The 18,652-nt window shown below is 36.3% G+C and overlaps 1 protein-coding gene across 5 annotated transcripts in view; it reads right to left on the reverse strand.

Moving 5' to 3' along the window:
• OXR1 (oxidation resistance 1) overlaps window positions 1-18,652 on the reverse strand; it is a 549,925-nt gene that overhangs the window by 91,244 nt on the left and 440,029 nt on the right. For 2 of the 5 annotated variants that reach the window (XM_012645320.1, XM_012645323.1), the window contains exon 1: window positions 5,184-5,525. The exons of 2 other annotated variants lie outside the window; for them this stretch is intronic. In XM_012645320.1, the coding sequence (XP_012500774.1) occupies window positions 5,184-5,382 (199 nt within the window). In that variant the 5' untranslated portion in view covers window positions 5,383-5,525. Of the gene's footprint in view, window positions 1-5,183; window positions 5,547-18,652 lie in introns of those variants that run through there. One more of the 5 variants, XM_012645322.1, reaches the window with a different exon arrangement.

An 18,652-nucleotide genomic window follows, 5' to 3' on the forward strand; every position in this document is an offset into this window, starting at 1 on the left:
ATTACCTGTGGGGCATCCCAAATCCAAAAAGCCAAAATCTGAGCATTTCCTTTGAGCATCCTGTCAGCCCTCAAAAAGTTTTGGACTTTGGAGCATTACAGAGTTTGGATTTTGGGATTTGGGATACTCAAGCAGTATTACTACTGATGTTGTTACTATTAAAATTGTCATCATTATCATCATTTCACTTACTGAAACAGCCATTACTCCAGTCCAAGGAAAATATGATTTTTTTGACACGCCCTCAGATTAAGTTAAGAATCCCTGTTATACACACCCAATAACATAGTTTACTTTCCTATCCATCACACCTATCACAGTTATAAGTGTCTTGTTCAGTGCCTATTTTGACAACTAGACAGGATCCTTCACGGACCTCAGCAAAATCGTATGTAAAATGGAAATGCTAATACTGATTACCTCATAGAATTCTTGCTGAGGGTTAACTAGTACTTAAGACACAGCAAGAACTATGTTAGTGTCGGATATTATTCCATGTCTTGGTTTACTTATTTTCCATGATTACCAAAACTGTATATGCTCTTTGGAAGGGTGTGGTGGCTCACGCCTGTAATTCCAGCACTTTGGAATGCTGAGACAGGAGGATCTCTTGAGGCCAGGAGTTCCAAATAAGCCTGGGCAATATAGCAAGACCCATCTCTACAAAAAATGTTTTAAAAATTAAAAAATAAAAGTGAACCAGTGAGTTGGGCATGGTGGCACATGCCTGTAGCACAGCTACACAAGAGGCTGAGGCAGGAAAACCACTTCGAGCCCAGGAGTTTGAGGTCAACCTACGCAACATAGCAAGACTCCATCTTTAAAAAAAAAATGTGAACCAGTAACAAGAATATCAATTTCAGGCTTCTGAACTCTTCTTCAGGTATATACATTCATCAGATAGGATTTTCCCGGTATTACCCTAAAGTGATATTCTGTCCCAGAATTTGTTTTAATGAGCTTGTGATTGAAGGCCTCAAGTCAAGAAAATACAATTTCTTGTTTTGTTCCTAGAATATAAGCTCCTTGAAGACTATGTGAACCTTTTATTAATAATTCAGCTCTGTATGCCCTCATAGTCACAATTATTAAATAATTCAATAAATATTTTAGCAAGTTGAAAGACAGGAAAAGATACCCAGGTAAAAAGAAACCTTAATATTTAAAATTCAAAATTATAAAATAGAAGTATCAGGGACAACCATTCAATTTAAGAAATATTATTGCTAATAGTTTTTCCTTGAAATACAAAATAATTCAGGTGATAATGTTCCCACTTTATTTCATTGTTCATAAAATGTATTTACACACACACACACAAACACTAATATATATGCTATGAAGCAGAACAGGTGCCCAGTTCTACAATTTGCAACTAAGGTCTATGGTTGGTATTAAAAGAAGCTAATAATGGTCCACATTCAAACTTGAAAGAACTGCTGGCTACCAAGGTCAGCATTTCTATATAGGAGTAGCTATTTTAGCAGAGCTGGTTCCATCACTACTTCCACTACTGCTATCCACCATTATCATCCTCTCACCACAGGGCAAAGGAGGAGGACTAGGATGGAAAAGGGGACCCCTGCTTTTATCTTTTCTCACAACCCAATGTCAAAGGAGCTATATATCAGGAAAGGGTAAGAGGGAATTTGTGAAAGCCAGACCACACCTCTCCTCCACTCCAAACCTAATCTGGAAAGGGAACTAGGGGTAGGGAGATAGGTGGAGCTTTAAACTGAATATGAGATTGAAATTTTAAAATGGAAGGACTGAGTCTTAAGTAACTGACAGATACTGTTTTAATTACTAAAAGAAATTGAAAAAAAAATTCAAGGCTGCATGCAGTGACTCACATCTATAATCACAGCACTTTGGGGGGCGGAGACAGGAGGATTGCTTGAGGCTAGGAGTTCAAGGGCAGCCTGAGCAAGGGAGACCCTTCTCTACAAAAAAATAAAAAAATTAGCTGAGCATGGTAGCCGGTGTGCACCTATAGTACCACTATTCAGGAGGCTAAGGCAAGAAGATTGCTTGAGCCCAGGAGTTTCAGGTTGCAGTGAGCTATGATGACACCACTACACTCTAGCCCTTCTAGCCCCCTGGCTGACAGAGCAAGACTTTGTCTTAAAAGAAAAAAAAGAAAATTTAAATAGGGCAGAGCTGTGTTTAAAGGATACTGTTGCCCAGTGGGAAAATAAGGTTGACATAACAGGACAGTTTATGATAAAAATTATTTCATGCTTATATTACAGTAAGTTGAGAGTCTCATAAATATCTACATTTATTAATTACTATATAATATAGCAAAGTGAATACTTTTAAAAGCTATACAATATGGGTTACAGACATGCCCCACACAAGAGCTAAACTTAAAACGCAAAAAAAAAGATGTTTTAATCAAATTAATAATGTACCCTTTAAACAGGAACAAGCATTGTATCCTAAGATGTTTCCTTTGTAATTGTTATTAACTAGATCAATGGTATGATACAGTGCTTAATATTCTAAATCTCAGTTACGGTTTTCCTGAGAGGGCTATAATGTCGGAGCCAGCAAACACCAAAAGCTGGTAAGAGCAAAAGCAGCCACCTTGGAAAAGAGTAAAGGTAGGAGAAACACTAACAGTCCAGTAAGTGGTTTATTTAGAGAAGGAGTACAATCAGAAACATTTGACAGAAGTTTTATCTGGTCTGTCCTTAATTTGCCAATGGTAAAACTATTTTATCATCGTCATTACTGAACATGATATGGTGAGGGGCAAGATCACAAACAAACAGTTTCCTGGAATGCAGTCTATCTGCAAGTGTGGAAGTGTCTGTACGAGAAATGCTGCAATACACAGGACTTTTTACATAATTGAAGAAAGTATAATAGACAGCAGGAAACTTAAGCAGCTGTTATAAAAAACTAAAATAAGGATAGTCACAGGCAGAAAGGGCAGAAGAAATCCTTCAAACAGACTGATAGATACTCATTCTGAAGGACACAAATGCAAAGAACAACCCTATAGCCAAAATCCATCTGATAAGCCGCTGCAAAAAACAGGATTCACATTTTAAAGAAAGGCCAACTAGAAATTCATAAAGAACCTTTTTTTTGCATACACACACACACACACACACACACACACACACACACACCCTCTCCAAAGTCAGGAAAACTTAGGAAGCAGTACTTATCTTAACAGTGGCAGGGGGTGATCAAATGATTGCTGGGGCACTTATTTCTTGAAATGCTTTCAGTGGTCTGTATCATAACTTCATAGATTTACAATATTTTACCACCATTTTTTTTGGCTTCGTCACCCATTATTTTCACTAGTTCCACTCCAAATAAAAATGCTCCAGAATTGACAATCTCTGAGATTATCAAATCCAACCTCATTTACATACAAGAAAATATAGGCCCAAAGAGATTAAGTAATTTGTCCTAATTCTTTCAGGAAGGTAATGCTTGGACGTACCTGCCCACAGTATGACTGTGGTCATACTGGGACATCACAAGGCCTCCCTAACCTGTCAGAGATACAGGGGCACCATGAGTATTAAAGAATATGCAATGGATTCATAAAGGCAGCTTCCACAGAAGAGGAATTTGTATAGTTTTTGAAGCTACAAATCTGAAGAAATGTGTCAGATATAGCTGTGTGCTCCATACATGCTTTTGGGGTTTTTTGTTTGTTTCTTTGTTGTTTTAAGTGACAGATCTCATTACATTACCCAGGCTGGATTTGAACTCCTGGGCTCAAAGGATCCTCCTGCCTCAGCCTCTCAACTAGCTGGGACTACAGGTGAATGAAAAAGATGTATATCTTTAGGTATATTCATTAAAATATTAATTTTATCCTTTCCTATTTAAGTTACCACACATATTTCTCAATTCTCCAACTATCTAGAAGCTCGTCACATACCAAATGTTTCCGACTAGGCAAGTGAAAACTCATTTAAAAAATCCTTGATTCACACAGTTTAAAATTCCATTCCTCATCTCTGATCCTACTTTTACGAGGATTCTGCATCTCGTTAATATCCTTCAGAGTAGAAACAAAAATATCCCCGTCCCCTTTTCATTTCCTAATTCCATAAACAGGAATTCTGAAGATAGCAGATATGTTATGTAAAGTGAGGAAAAATTATTAAGAAGCCATGCTAAAATGAGATTTTAATATTCAAGTTTTTTCAAAGCTTAAATTATATACCCACACACAAAGATCAACAGATGTCCTGTTCTACTGTTTTAAACTGACTGACAGGACATGGAGTTATGGATCAACTTTATACACTTTGTGTTTATATCCATTTTCTAAATTCTCTAATGCTCATATATTTATTCGCATAACCGCCAAACACATACTAAAACAGCTAATAAAAATAAAATAAAATATATATGACTAGGAGGTCTGCTACCTATTAAGTTAAAGGAAGCCAAGGACACTGGAAAAGTTAACATATGCATTATGCTAATCCCTGCTCAGCAACGTTTTACAAAATTCTGAAAGGTATCAGTATCATGCAATTATGACGGGTTATTTTAAAGAATACTACAAAGCCACTGTGAAAAGAAAACTAACACAGCACTCAGTATAAACGGTAACTGAGAAAAAGTTTCTAGGTTCTGCCGCCTTAAGACAACATGCAGCCTTTCAAAGTACACAATGCAAAAACCAACTAGGTTCCAGTGGAAGTGAAGCATTTTCTTTCCCAAAGTAGTATTTGACTTTTTATTTTAAGTTAGGAAGTGAACCCTAACAGTTGGCAAATATCAAATAAAAAGACTGACCCAAACCAAAACCAAAGCAGGCATGGTGCTCTTAATTTCTCAAAGACTGAAAACACGGACGTCATAATTGGTTCAATATTCACCTCCCCGTGGGAGGGAAAAAATAATGGATCATACCCTTGAAATACTTGGCGGGGTAAAGAAAACCCAGTCAAGGGGAGGAAAGCAGGAAGAGCAGAGCAGGAAGAGCTACCACGCAGTTGAAAGTCTTCCTTCCCCAGAGCCGAACGAGTCCTTCCTCCCTCACCCCGACCCGCCGCCACCCGGCCGTGTCGCCCCGTCCCCGGCCCAGGCACACCTGCCAACGCGGGGCCACGCACCCCCACGCGGCGCCACGGCCGCCGCCTCCCCCCAGCCCTCAGCCCGGATCGGCCGCGCAGGAGGCGAAAGAAGGGTGGGCTCACCAGGTCCCTCCGGGCTGGACGGCGCCGGGGGCCGGTGGGGCGGTGACCCGCACCCGGGGTCCCCCTGGGCGGGCTCCCTCAGGTAATCCTCGAAGCGCACCTGCCGGGCTTCGCCGCCACCCCCGAATCCCCACAGGCGGTTGGCTGTGCCCCGCAGAAGGCGCCCGCTCTTCCCCGTGAAGGTGGTCAGGTAGTCCATGCTGCCGCGGGGCAGGGGCCGAGGAGGTCGACGGTTTCCGCGGCGGCGGCCACAAGAAGCTTCCCGGCCCACCCGCCCGCCAGTTCGACCCGACCCGGGGGAGGTGGTTCCCCGCGCCTCACAGGAGGCGGGGGAAGGGGCGTCCCTCTCTTGGCCCGGGGGCGGACCATAAGGAAATTATGAGTCGAGGGAGCAGAAGATGGAAAAAGTTTTCGAAAAGTTTTTATTTTGCTTCCAAAAGACCAGTCAGGCAGAATTTATATTTTAAAATGAGTGTATTCCTTCCTGGGGCCTACTCATGGTCGTAAAGCTGGAGACTTTCAAGCAAACTGGACCGGTCCATACGCTCCCCCCCCCACCTCTCCGGCTCCAGTGGAGCAGGCCTGCCCCGCCCTGCCCCGCCCCGCCCCGTCCGGGACCGACCAGACCTTCAGGACTGCTGGGGGAAGGAAAGGGCGCCCAGCCCCAGGGGCCCCAGGGCTGAGTCGGGGATAAAAGTGACCGAGAGGAGGCTTTGCTGGAGGTGCGTGGAATTCGGGAGCCTAGCAGGGGTTTGCAAATAACAGTGCCAAAAAGTTTGCGTGTGTGTTGGGGGGGGAAGGAGGAAGGCACAATCACAGAAAACTTTTGCAGTTTGTAATTTCTTTTTTTTCGAGGAAGGGCGAGATTTTTTAACATAATACTGCAATCATAATTAAAATAAAGAATTAATAGTCACATTTTAAGTTTGTTGTGGCATTAGGAACTGATGTTAGCGTTTGACAGTCTATGAATCTAGTCCTGTAAGGCAAGGTAATTAAGGAAGGGCTTTAGTGTGCCCTTCGTTCTTTTAATGACAAAGAACATAGGCAGAGAAAGAGCAAAGAGTTTTGACAAACATTTTTTACCCGATTTTGTTTCCTATGAGATCTGGTTATTCTTGTTATTCTCTTCCTTTCACTTCTGGTTATACCTCTTTTAGTTTTGCCACACATTAAATAAATAAACCCTTTTTTCTTGGAATCATCAGTATATTAATGTATTGGAAGAAAAGGTTTGAATTACTTAGGAAGCTGAAGAAACACCCATTCCAAATAATGGAGTCCAGAAAATCAGGAACTTAATATTAAGTTTTTGCCAAACTACTACAGATTATCCCTACTGCCACACACAATTTTTTAAATTGGTTTTTGAATTGGTTGATTAAATTCTTACTAGGCTAGATGAACTTCACCATTCTAACATTAACATCACCTTTATACCTGGTTAAAAATACAGACTGTCTGGGCTGCCCCTCAGAGTATCTAATGTGTTTTATGGGAGAGGGGCCCAGAAATCTGCATATCCAGCAATCATCCATGTTTTCAGGATTGTGGCTTGAGAAAGAACTGCTGCTGACTTCCTTCTGTACTTCCTGAGGACTTATTTGGTAGATCATGAATGGACGGAGTGTTTGTGTTCCCCCAATTCATATGTTGAAATCCTAACTGCAATAAGATGGTATTAGGTGAGGCCTTTGGAAGGTAAGTAGGTCATGAGGATAGAGCTGTCATGAATGCAATTAGTGCCCTTATAAAAGAGACCCCAGAGAGCTCTCTACTTTCTGCCATGTGATAATACAAAGAAAAGACATCAGTTTGCAACCCAGAAGGGTGTCCTCACCAGAAACTGACCATGCTGACACGCCAGTTTTTGACTTCTAGCCTTCAGAACTGCGAGAATAAATCTATGTTGTTTATAAGCTACTCCATTTATGGTACTTTATTATAGCATCTGGAACTAAGTAAGACATATGGTAAGTGGCTCCTGGTTATTGCTGAGAATTCCATTTGATAAGGAAGTATTACTATATTTAGCACCATTTTTAAGTTCTATGAGAGGCTCAGTAAGTTTTATAAATCGAATTTCAATGACTTAATTCTCATCCCGATTAAATAAATTGAAATTCTTTTTTTAAGATATGTTTTACATCTTCTTGAAATTTACTATTTAGTTTGTGATAAGCATATCCAAATAGTGATTGAATTTTTTATACCTTATTAGATCTGCATTTTTACAACCAATATTAGCAGAACCTGCATTGAGTTGACATACAGATTTATAGGTACTTAACCCATGAGTTTTTTCTGCTTCTATTTCATGGAACGCTAGAGCTGCTGGAGAAAAATGTATAACCTTGATTGAATGCCTTACATATTTTGATTTAAACTCAGATGAGCACTAATGTCTCTGAAATCCTTTTATTCATATAATCAGTTTTTTATTCTCTCCATTTGTTGTCTAAACTGTCATGATTCTCCTGAAGTTATAAAATTCATCACTTGAACATATTACTTTGCCTTCTACATGACCCAGAAAATCATAGGCCATCAAATATGATCACTCACTTTTCTTTCCTTTTTCTCTTCAATCTACATTAAGCTCCTTCCCTTACATTGCCTTAGAAGGAAAGAGGTCCTTATTCCTGTCCATGCCTCTCCTCCAAATATACTTTTGATAGTCTGGTTTATGTTGTCTGTGACTTGCTAGCCTTATTATTCCCCTCTGCTGTATTCTCTTTCTCCCTCCACCTTAGTTTCTTTCCTGGTACCCTACCTGTATTAGCCACATAAATCCCTCTCCTTAAAAAAAAAAAAAGTTTTCTTATATACCATAACTGCTTCTAAAGCTACCCTTTGCCTCATTTTTTTATAAAAAGCTTTCTTAATATATAATTTACATAACATAAAATTCACTTCTTAAAAGTATCCATCTCACCTGTTGGTATATTTACACAGTTCTAAAGCCATCACCAAAATCTAATATTTGAATATTTCAATCATGCCCATAAAAAACCTTTTACCCATCTGTAGTCACTCCCCATTTCCACTTGCAGCCCTTGGCAACCGCCAATCTACTTCCTGTCTTTATGGACTTGCCTTTTATAGACATTCCATATAGATGGAATCATACAATATTTGGTCTTTGGGGTCTGGCTTCTTTCACGTAACGTAATGTTTCTGAGGCTTATTCATGTTGTAGCATGCGTTAGTACTCCATTCCTTTTTATGGCCAAGTAACACTCCATTGTATGGATATGTCACATGGAATTCATCCATTCATCAGTTGATGGACATTTGGATAGTTCTTACTTTGCTGTTATCATGAATAATGTTGTTACAAACTAAATTTTTTTTTGTTGACATGTTTTCATTTCACTTGTGTGTACACATTATGAGTAGAATTCCTGAGTCTCAATTGTGTCTTCCAACACATAAAAAAAGTTTAATTTTGATAGGGCCAAATTTATTAGTTTTTATTTTTATCATTCTGTTCTTTGTGTCCTAGCTAAGAAATCATTGCCTAATCCAAAATTATGAAGATTTACTCTTAGGGTTTTTTTAAATTAATTTTGTTGTGTTATCTCTTATATTAGGTCTTTGGTCTATTTGGGTTAATTTTCATGTGTAGTGTGAGGAAGGTGTCCAAATTCATCCTTTTATGTGTGGCTATCCAGTTGTCCCTGCACCATTTATTGAAAAGATGATTTTTTTCCCTGTTGAATTGTCTCGGCATCTTTATCAAACATCAATTGACCATACAAATAAGGTTTTGTTCCTGGACTCTCAATTCTATTCCTAAACTTATACTGGTACCACGCTGTCTTGATTACCATAACTTTGGAATAACTTTTGAAATTGGGAAGTATAAGTCTTCTCACTTCGCTCTTTTTCAAGATTGTTTTAGCTATTTTGGGTCCTTTGCATTCCATATACATTTTAGAATTAATTTGTCAATTTTTCCAAGGAAGAATGTCAGCCGTGGTTTTGACAGAGATTACATCAATTTCTTTGGGCAATGTTTTATACATTTCAGTGTACAATCTTGTGCTTCTTTTATTATATTTAACCATAAGTATTTTATTTTTTGATGCTATTATGAATGGAATTATTTTCTTGACTTTTAGATTGTCATTGCTAGTGTATACAAATAAAATTGATTTTTGAATACTGATTTTGTGTCTTACAATCTTATTAGACTTTCATAAATTCTAGGAGTTTTTAAGTAAATTTCTTAAGATTTTCTATATACAAGATCATGCCCATCTGTACATAAAGACAGCTTTATTTTTCCTTTGCAATCTAGATGCCTTTTATTTCTTTTTCTTGTCTAATTGCCTTGGTTAGAACTACCAGTACAATATTCAATAGAAGTTGTGAGAGTAGATATCATTGTTTTGTTCCTGATATGGAGAGAAAGCATTCAGTATTTCACCATTAAATATTATATTAGCTGTGGGTGTTTTCTTGATGGCCTTTCTTAGATTTAGAAAGCATCATTCTATTCCTAATTTTTGAGGGTTTTTATTATAAATGGATGTCGGATTTTGTCCAGTGTTTTACTGCTTCTGTAGTGATGATGTGCTTTTTGTACTTTATTCTATTAATATAGTGTTTACATTATTTGATATTTATGTTAAACTAACCTTGCCTTCCTAAGATAGATAACACTTAGGAATGATGTATAATATGTTGCTAGATTGCGTCTGTTGGTATTTTGTTGAAGATTTTTATGGCTATGTTCATAATAGATAATGTATTGGTTTGTAGTTTTCTTCTCTTATGATGTCCTTATCTTGCTTTGGTACTGAGGGCAATACTGGCATCTTATAATGGTTGGGAAGTGTTTCTATTCTTTTCTAATTTTTGGAAGAGTTTCTAAAAGATTGTAGTAATTCTTCTTCTTTAAATATTTAATAGAATTAATTATTTAAGCCATCCACGTCTGGGCTTTTCTTTGTGGGAATATTTTAAATTACTCCCAATAATTTTTTATTTCTAATTTATCTACTCGGATTTTCCATTTCTCCCTGAGTTGGTTTTGGTAATTATGTCTTTCTAGGAATTTGTCCATTTAATGTAAGCCATCTAATTTGTTGTTCATAGTATTCTCTTATAATCTAATAATTCTTTTCATTTCTGTAAGATTGATAGTGATATCAGCTCTTTTATTCCTAATTTTAATAATTTGAGTCATCTCCCTTTTTTTCTTGATCAGTCTAAAGACTTGTCAATTTTATTCCTTGCAAAGAGCCAACTTGAGGTTTCATTAATTTTCTGTCATGTTTTTCTGTTTTGTATTCCATTATCATGTTAATCTTTACTATTAATATTTCATTTCTTCTGCTTGCTTTGTATTACTTTCTTCTCTCAGCCCCGGCTCCCAGTTTTATTAGGTGGAAGTTTAGGTTATTGATTTGAGATCTTTGTTTTTTTCTAATATAAGTTTTTATAGCTAAGTACTTCACTAGTCCTATCCCATAAATTTGGGTATATTGTATGTTAGTTTTCATTTGTGTCAAATTATTTTCCAATTTTTCTTATGATTTCTTCTTTGACTCATTTGCTATTTAGGAGTATGTTGTTTAATTTCCACATATTTGTGAATTTCTCAAATTTCCTTCTTTTGTTGATTTCTAACTTAATTTCATTGTGGTGAGAGAACATACTTGGTATGATTTCAATTCTTTCAAAATTATTGAGTCTTTCTTATGGCTTAGTTTAAGGTTATTCTGGAAATGTTCTATTTTTTAATTCATTTTTAAGCCTTCCATTCATCATTGAATTTCTTGAAAATCCATCTACATTTGCTGCGTCTGTTCCCCTCCTGTACAAGTTCACCACTTGGCAATTTCTCATTCATTCATTCAGCCTATAGCAAATGCCCAGCAGGCACTAGGATAGACACAGAGACCCTAATTCTATGGTACTTTCAAGCTGATGTTACACTCCCAAAGATCACCAGTGCCAGCACAAGTTTTTTTTGTGTGATTAGAAAGAGATTTTTTTCAGATATACACATTACAAATAGGCATTCTACAGATAGACACATTACAAAAAGGTATCCATAATCCAAAAATGAAATTAAGAAAATAATTCTATTTAGAGTAGCATCAAAAAGGCTAAAATACTTAGCAATAAATCTAACTAAGAAGGAACAAGACTTGTATACTGAAAACTAAAAAACATTGTTGAAAGAAATTAAAGAAGATCTTAATAAATGGAAAGACATCCCATATACATGGACTGGAAAACTTAATATTGTTAAAATGGTGATTCTCAAATAAATCTACAGCTTCAATACATTCCCTATCTTTCTTTATGGATATGGAAAAGCCCATCCTCAAATTCATATAGAATTACAAAGGGCCCCGAAGAACCAAAACAACATTGAAAAAGAATAATGAAGTTGGCGAACTCATACTTCCCAAGTTAAAAACTTACTACAAAGATACAGCAATCCAAACTGTAGTACTGGCATAAGGATAGACATACAGATCAGAATAGATTTGAGGGTTCTGAAATAAACATATACATTTATGTAAAATTGATTTTCAACAAAATTCCAAGGCCATTTAATAAGGAAAAATAGTGACTTCGACAACTGGTGCAAGAACAACCGTATACATATCCAAATGCAAAAGAGTAAGATTAGACCCTTACCACACAACGTTGACAAAAATGGACTCAAAATGGCGTAAAGATATAAATGTAAGAGCTAACACTATCAAACTCTCAGAAGAAAACATAGGGTAAATCTTTATGATCTTAGATTTGGCAATGGACTATTAGAGATGACACCGAAAGCATAAGCAACAAAAGAAAAATGCCTCATTCCTAATAAGAGAAATGCAAATAACTGCCAATAAATACCATTTTCTTCTATCAGAATGGTGAAGGCCAGAAAGTTTAAAAACATTTTGGTGACAATGGTTGGAAACTGCCACTTTCATACATTGAGAATGTATAATACATACGTCCTGGTAGGGGAGTGAAGAGTGGTACCACCTCTAGAGGGCTATTTGGCAGAATCTATTAACATTTTTAAAGCATATGCCTTTTGACTCAGGAAGCTCATTTCTTGTTATTTATCCTATTGATATATGAAATGATGCAGTTTTCTATTTATAATAGCAAAATATTGAAAACATTCTAAATAGCAACTAATAAAGAAATGATTAAATAATGCATGACATGGACATGTCCATGTAATGGAATATTATTCAGCCAATAAAAACAATTAGTTCTTGGTGTAACCGATTATGGAAGAATTTTGAAAAATATTTTTAAGGAGGAAAGCAAGATACAGCACACTGTATGTGGTATGCTTTCATTTTTGAAAACAGTATAAAGTATATGTAGTTATCCACGTATATAAAAAACAGTTATGTTAGTATATATAAGAAACCATTAATAGTAATAAGCTGTTATTGTTTGTAAGTGGTTGTCTTCTGAGAGAAGTGAGTGGCTTGGCTTAGGGTTGGATGATAGGGAGCTTTAATTTTCACTGTGTGTGAAATATGCATGTATCACCTATTCAAAAATGATTTTTTAAGTTAAAAGAAAAGGACCTTATTTCAATGAGCCCATTCTATCTTCTAGGAGGTTGCTAGACTGTTCAATGTCGAGTTGACTGTCATCAATTGCCAAAAAACATCTGAGATCGACTGTGTTTCTCAATTATCAGCAAGAAAAATCCGATCCATTCTTAAGAGTTATCCGCATATAGACTTAGGCCCCCTGAAGTCAGTATACCTAAGGCAGCATTGCCTCATCATTAAGAACATAGGCCCTGAAGTCCAACTTCAGGTCCTGGTTCCTCCACTTACTAGCAGTGTGATGGGAAGCAACTGACTTAGCCTCTCTGTCCCTCAGGCTCCTTACCTATAAAATAGAGGATAATATAGAGATGTTAGGAAGATTTAATAACTTTGTGCAAGCAACGTGGCTAGAAGAGTGCCTGGAACACATTAAGTCCTTCGTGAATGTGAGCTATGATGCTTTCTATCAAAATACCTTATCAAGTTACACCTTTAGTGTTATATTCCAAGTTTTACTGAAGCTCAATGCTAGAAATAATTGTGTGAGGAACTAATAATGAAGACATTATTCGCTATTTTGTTATTCAGTGTACCTAATTTTAAAATATTTTTGGCAGGTAGTTAGAATTTCCTATCAAGAAAAATCCTTGTGAAGACCTAACACAGGCTTTCATTAATCAGGTGATAAATGTTACCATCTTGCTTAAGTTTCAAATACAATGACCACGTTTTTTATTGATTTTTTTTTGTTTTTGTTTCAGAAAAAAACCTTACCTTTTCTTTGCTTACTAATTTCTGGTCTTGTGGATATTATTTTTTAATAGATTTTTTAAAATTTCAGAATATTACAGGGATACAAATGCTTTGGTTACATAAATTGCCTTTGCACCACCGAGTCAGAGCTACAAGCGTGCCCATCCCCCAGACAGCAGGCACCCACTAGTTAGGTATGAGTTTACCCATCCCCTCCTCCCCCCTCCCACGTGCCCAACACCCAATGAATGTTACTTCCATATGTGCACATAAGTTTTGATCAATTTTTAAATTGAAAAGACAATACATAATGGGATACATGCACATGGGAAAATAAAACAAAAAGTCAAGCAGTACAGAAGGCTGTATGATACTAAATTTCTCACATCCTTTCAGAATCAACCTCTATAGTGTTGTATGTATCCTTCTGGAAATTTTACATGTATACATATACATAGGTGTTTAGTATGTGTATATGTGGGTGTGCGTAAACTTTTCTTTTTAAAACACAATTGGGAACACTTTGTGCCCACATTTTTGTACAAATATTTTTACTCCACTTTATTTATCTCAGAGACCTTTTCGTATCAATTCATATTAGATCTACTTCATTCTTTTTCTAGCTTCAGAATTAAATTTATGGTTATCTATTGAACAAGGCTGTTATTGTTAGTTGCTAGAGTACTTAATTTAATTATTTCACATTTACTTCCAAAAAAAAAAATGGAGGGAGCTAAAAACTCACTGGAAAGCACCTTGTTAATTAGTTGGAATCTTGTGCACCAGCATATGTAGGTTATTTATTTAGTTAAACAATAACTCCCTAAAATGCTTTAAGAAATTGTGTCCCTCTGGCACCATTTCTTAAAGGGAACACTACTCTTTTCGTTGTGGAAAAAATGACAATGCAATATTTACTGTTTAAAGCAATATTGATGACTTATCTTAAATATAAAAATTTTAAGTAAGGCAGTTATTGCTAAAAATATGAACTGGAGAAAAATAATGACACAAAAACTAAGAAAATGGCTCTATTTTATTTTTATACAAAAAGAATGATATAATTCAGTAACCTAAAAATAATCAGAACGAGATTGTACCCAAAAACATTGGTTTGTAATTTTTATATTTTCTTAATAGATAAATTCAATTATTCATATTTTAAGGGGCCTATTATCTGATTTGTTGGTTTACATTGGCTAATGACCAAAGTCCTAGTTAATGTTCAATCTTCTCAATCTTTTTGTTCTTGCCCCAGCTCCCATCTCCATCAATCATAATGTAAGACATGCCAAGCTCTCTGGATTCAAGCTCACTTCTTTATCTTTTTGTAAAGATAACATCAAATGGCTTTTCTATTAATAACCATTGCCTGGCATACTTCCTGGCTCACGAAAACTATTAGAAGTAGCTACAACACTGTTCTCATTACTTTTTGACAATACCTTTTAATGCAGATAAAATTATTGAATCTTATGAAATAACATGGGATTTAAATTGGAAGCAGAACCAAAACACATTGAACTATTTGAGCACGATGCATCTGCAAATCTTTAAGCAAAATGATAAAGTGAGAACTATGTCCACATTATAAGGCTAGCCATATTAACAAACTCAAAAAAATAACTGGATCTTGAAATAGCAGAATGAAAAAATAATTTTGTAAAGCTGGAGTAATCATGTTATATCTATCTGGCAACTCTTTTATGGGATAGAAATGGTAGCATTCCAATTTCTGATGTGATAAATGAAACCACTGATAGAATCAATAAAGTGGACTGACATGAAGCAAAGAGGTTTCGTAAATGTTAAGAAGAAAAGGAATGAATCTATGATACAATCAGTACATCTTTCAGTAAACCTAAATTCTAACTTGGTATAGCCAAATTGGTTACCCAATAGTTATTCTGGCATTCAAAATCCTTATCAAATATGAGACTCTCACTGTGTCCAAATTACGACAGGGAGGAAGAGTGTAGGTTGTTTGCATACAATCGTGATCACACCATTGAAGAGTATATGATAAAGATTTAATATGGCCTTTCAACAGAGTGGGAAAGAGCCTAATCATGATTTTTTAAAATGTTCCCCTCTAGTAGATACCAACCCTGGATATAATCATTAAAAATCTTACTAAAAATCAAGAAACTTTTTCTCAATTCTGAAAACTGTCAAAAAAGTGTTAATTCCCTCACTTGTCAGAAAAACACTGCATGGCACCCAAACCAAACGAGGACCCAGTAATACCATCATTAAGAATTATAATTGAAACTTAGGTCACAATAACTCGCACCAACTTACCATAGAATTATTTCAGTACTATTTTTATATCCTATTGAAGACTGTAATTACAATTATATAATTACAGCCCAAAATACTCCATACCTGGAATGTGGCAGCTTCTGGGGTTTTGGGATCAATTTCACCCAGCTCATTGAACAAGTGCCAGGGATTAGTACCAATTATTCCTAAAGTTGTGAAAACTCAACAAAGCTTTAAAAGTCTTTAGGAACAACAGTGAATCAAAATCCCCAAAGAGGAATGTCACATTGTGAAGACACACATTCTCATTCTCTTTCTACCACAGGCTTCTTTTTCTGCCTGCACCTTCTGTGGGGTTGCAGTAGAGGCTGTGTGTCTACAGCTGGGACTGTGTGCATAGCCATGTGGTAAGACTTCCCTCTGTCTTTCCATCTTTCCAGACCTTTCCTCTCTGCCCTTATTCCACTTCTTTTCCTCTCTTAATTCTATAATAGGCCTTCCCAGGTTGCTACAACTTCTTGTGTTCATTGAAGAGAATTTTGATACTTATTGTTCTTAACCTAAAAAGCTGACAAATGAAACATTTGTAATGTTGAATTGTAATATATTAAATGCTGTATTTTAATATATTGATTTTAGCTATTAATATTAAGCATTTTAAAGTTATATAGCATTTATTATATCTAATAATTAGCAACAGACTTAGATTCTTCCCAAATTATTTTACCCTTTCTTTTCCTTTTTTGCTTTCCATTTTTCTATTGCCTTTTAAAAAATACAAAGTAAAGGTAGAAAAATTATTTCTAATAATTCTAACCTAAAACCTCCTCAAAAATTTAACTATTAATAAATTAATTGAACAAGAACTGGCTGGCAGCCACTTTGTACCTACCCTCATGGTGTTCCTTACTGGTCAGGAAGGAAGGGGTTAGGTAAGATTCTTAAAATACACAAAGATATTTTAAGGCAACAACATTTTTAGGCCCTCAGATTGAGCTGGCCCTGATAACACATTGTATGATATATAAGAACATGCATTTATGTTTGCTCATTAAATCCTATACCTTGTGTGGTAAAATGCAATCTCTCAGCTTTTAGCTTCCCCTCTCTTTAATCTATCCCAAATACTACAGCCAGTGTGACCTTAAATCCATAGATCTAATTATTGCCTTTCCTCGGCTTTAAAAACACTCCTTCCTCACAGCAGTAGCTTCCTGTTGATAATGAGAATCAGCTGTGGAACGTTTTGAAAATGCAAATTCCCCAACTATACTCCCAGATCCTAATTCCAGGGTTGTAAGGTAGGAGCTAAAGAACCTGCATTTTTCAATTATAAGCCACGTTTGAGATCTGCTACTTTCATAGTTCATTCAAGTGCTTTTGCATGTTTAGTTCACATAGTCACACACTAACTTATGAAATAGGGCCATGACACTAATTCTGGCCATCATCGAGCAGAAGTGACATATGTATTTTACACACACGTGTAAAGAACAGCCTGTGTGTAAAACAGCGAGCATTTTACAGTCCAGACGCCTCTGCCCCTGCCTCAGCAACCAGGGATACAACGTGCTTTAGATGGTGCAGCTACAACATGATGGAGCCTTCATTAGTCTGGATCCCTGAGTAGTTACGCGGGATCTGAGTCCCTGCCCCCAAACTTACCTGAAACTGGATGTGTAAGAGGAACGAGAAATACATCAAGAAATAAACACTTATTACAGCAAGTCACTGATGTTTGCGGTTCATTTGGCACCGTAGCATAAATTTAGCCCACCTTGACTGATACACGGTTTTGCAAATACTTAATTAACATTTTTTAAATCATATAAGCCAAATAATATGATGATCACTTGATCTATGTTATCATGTTAATGCATTTGTTTTTCAAGTGTCTCATGCCACTTCTATATTCTGAAGAGTATTCTAAGATTGTAAAACTATTAATTATTTTTGCCTTTCATGTATGTGAATAAAGATTTTCTTGATATAATACAACCTGAAGCAAACCAACAAATAACCAAAACAAAATGGGTAGAATGCTGAGTCACTAAGGCTCAAGGAATCCATCAATCATTTATAACTCTGAGTTTAAAGATTTAGTTTCATATCAGCCTTATTCTGTCAATAAATATCTTTATAATCAGAAAACAAAAATTTGAACTTATAAAACATATGTAGGCTTGTAACGTGCCATTTTTATAGTTTTATATATTGGTCTCAGATAAAATTATATTAGAAAATGGTTGAAAAGAATTGCTTTTAGAGCTACGAAGAATAAGTTTTAATTCTTTTGCACATGATGCCTTTAACATATTAATAGCAATCTTAACTATTAGACCTGAGAGGGGCCTTGGTGTCTATCTATAGACGAGCCTTTCATTTTTATAGATTAGGTAGCCAAGGCCCAGAGAAGTCAAGTGAGTCTCTCAAGGTCACACCCTGGGATAAGAACGGAGCCAGAAGAACTCAGGCTTTCCCATGGGAAGTGCTGCCACATGAAGTTTCTCTCCATCTTTTACACAAGCAATTAACTTAAACATTTTGTTGAAGTGGCATAAAGGGTTTTCCAGCTGTGAAAGCTAGGTCAAACTATTTACTTATTTATTTATTGAGATTTAGCTTTCTTATCTGTAAAATAAGAGCAAATAATGCCTATCTTGGAGCTCATCTATGACTAGAAAGGGCATGACATGTGAACAGCATTAGGTCCATTGTTTTTGGCCTTAAATGAACACATTTAGATTTACTGCCTTCAGATTTCAGCCTGTTCTTCTAGACCAGGGAACAGCAAACTTGTGGCTGATGGATCAAACATGGCCTGCCACATGTTTTTGTAAAGTCCGTACTATTTGAATACAGCCACACATCCATTCACTTATGTATGGCTGCTTAGGGGCTACACTAGCAGAGATG

The sequence above is a fragment of the Propithecus coquereli genome, unplaced genomic scaffold (assembly GCF_000956105.1).
Source record: "Propithecus coquereli isolate 6110/MARCELLA unplaced genomic scaffold, Pcoq_1.0 Scaffold23, whole genome shotgun sequence".
Classification (NCBI taxonomy): Eukaryota; Metazoa; Chordata; class Mammalia; order Primates; family Indriidae; genus Propithecus; species Propithecus coquereli.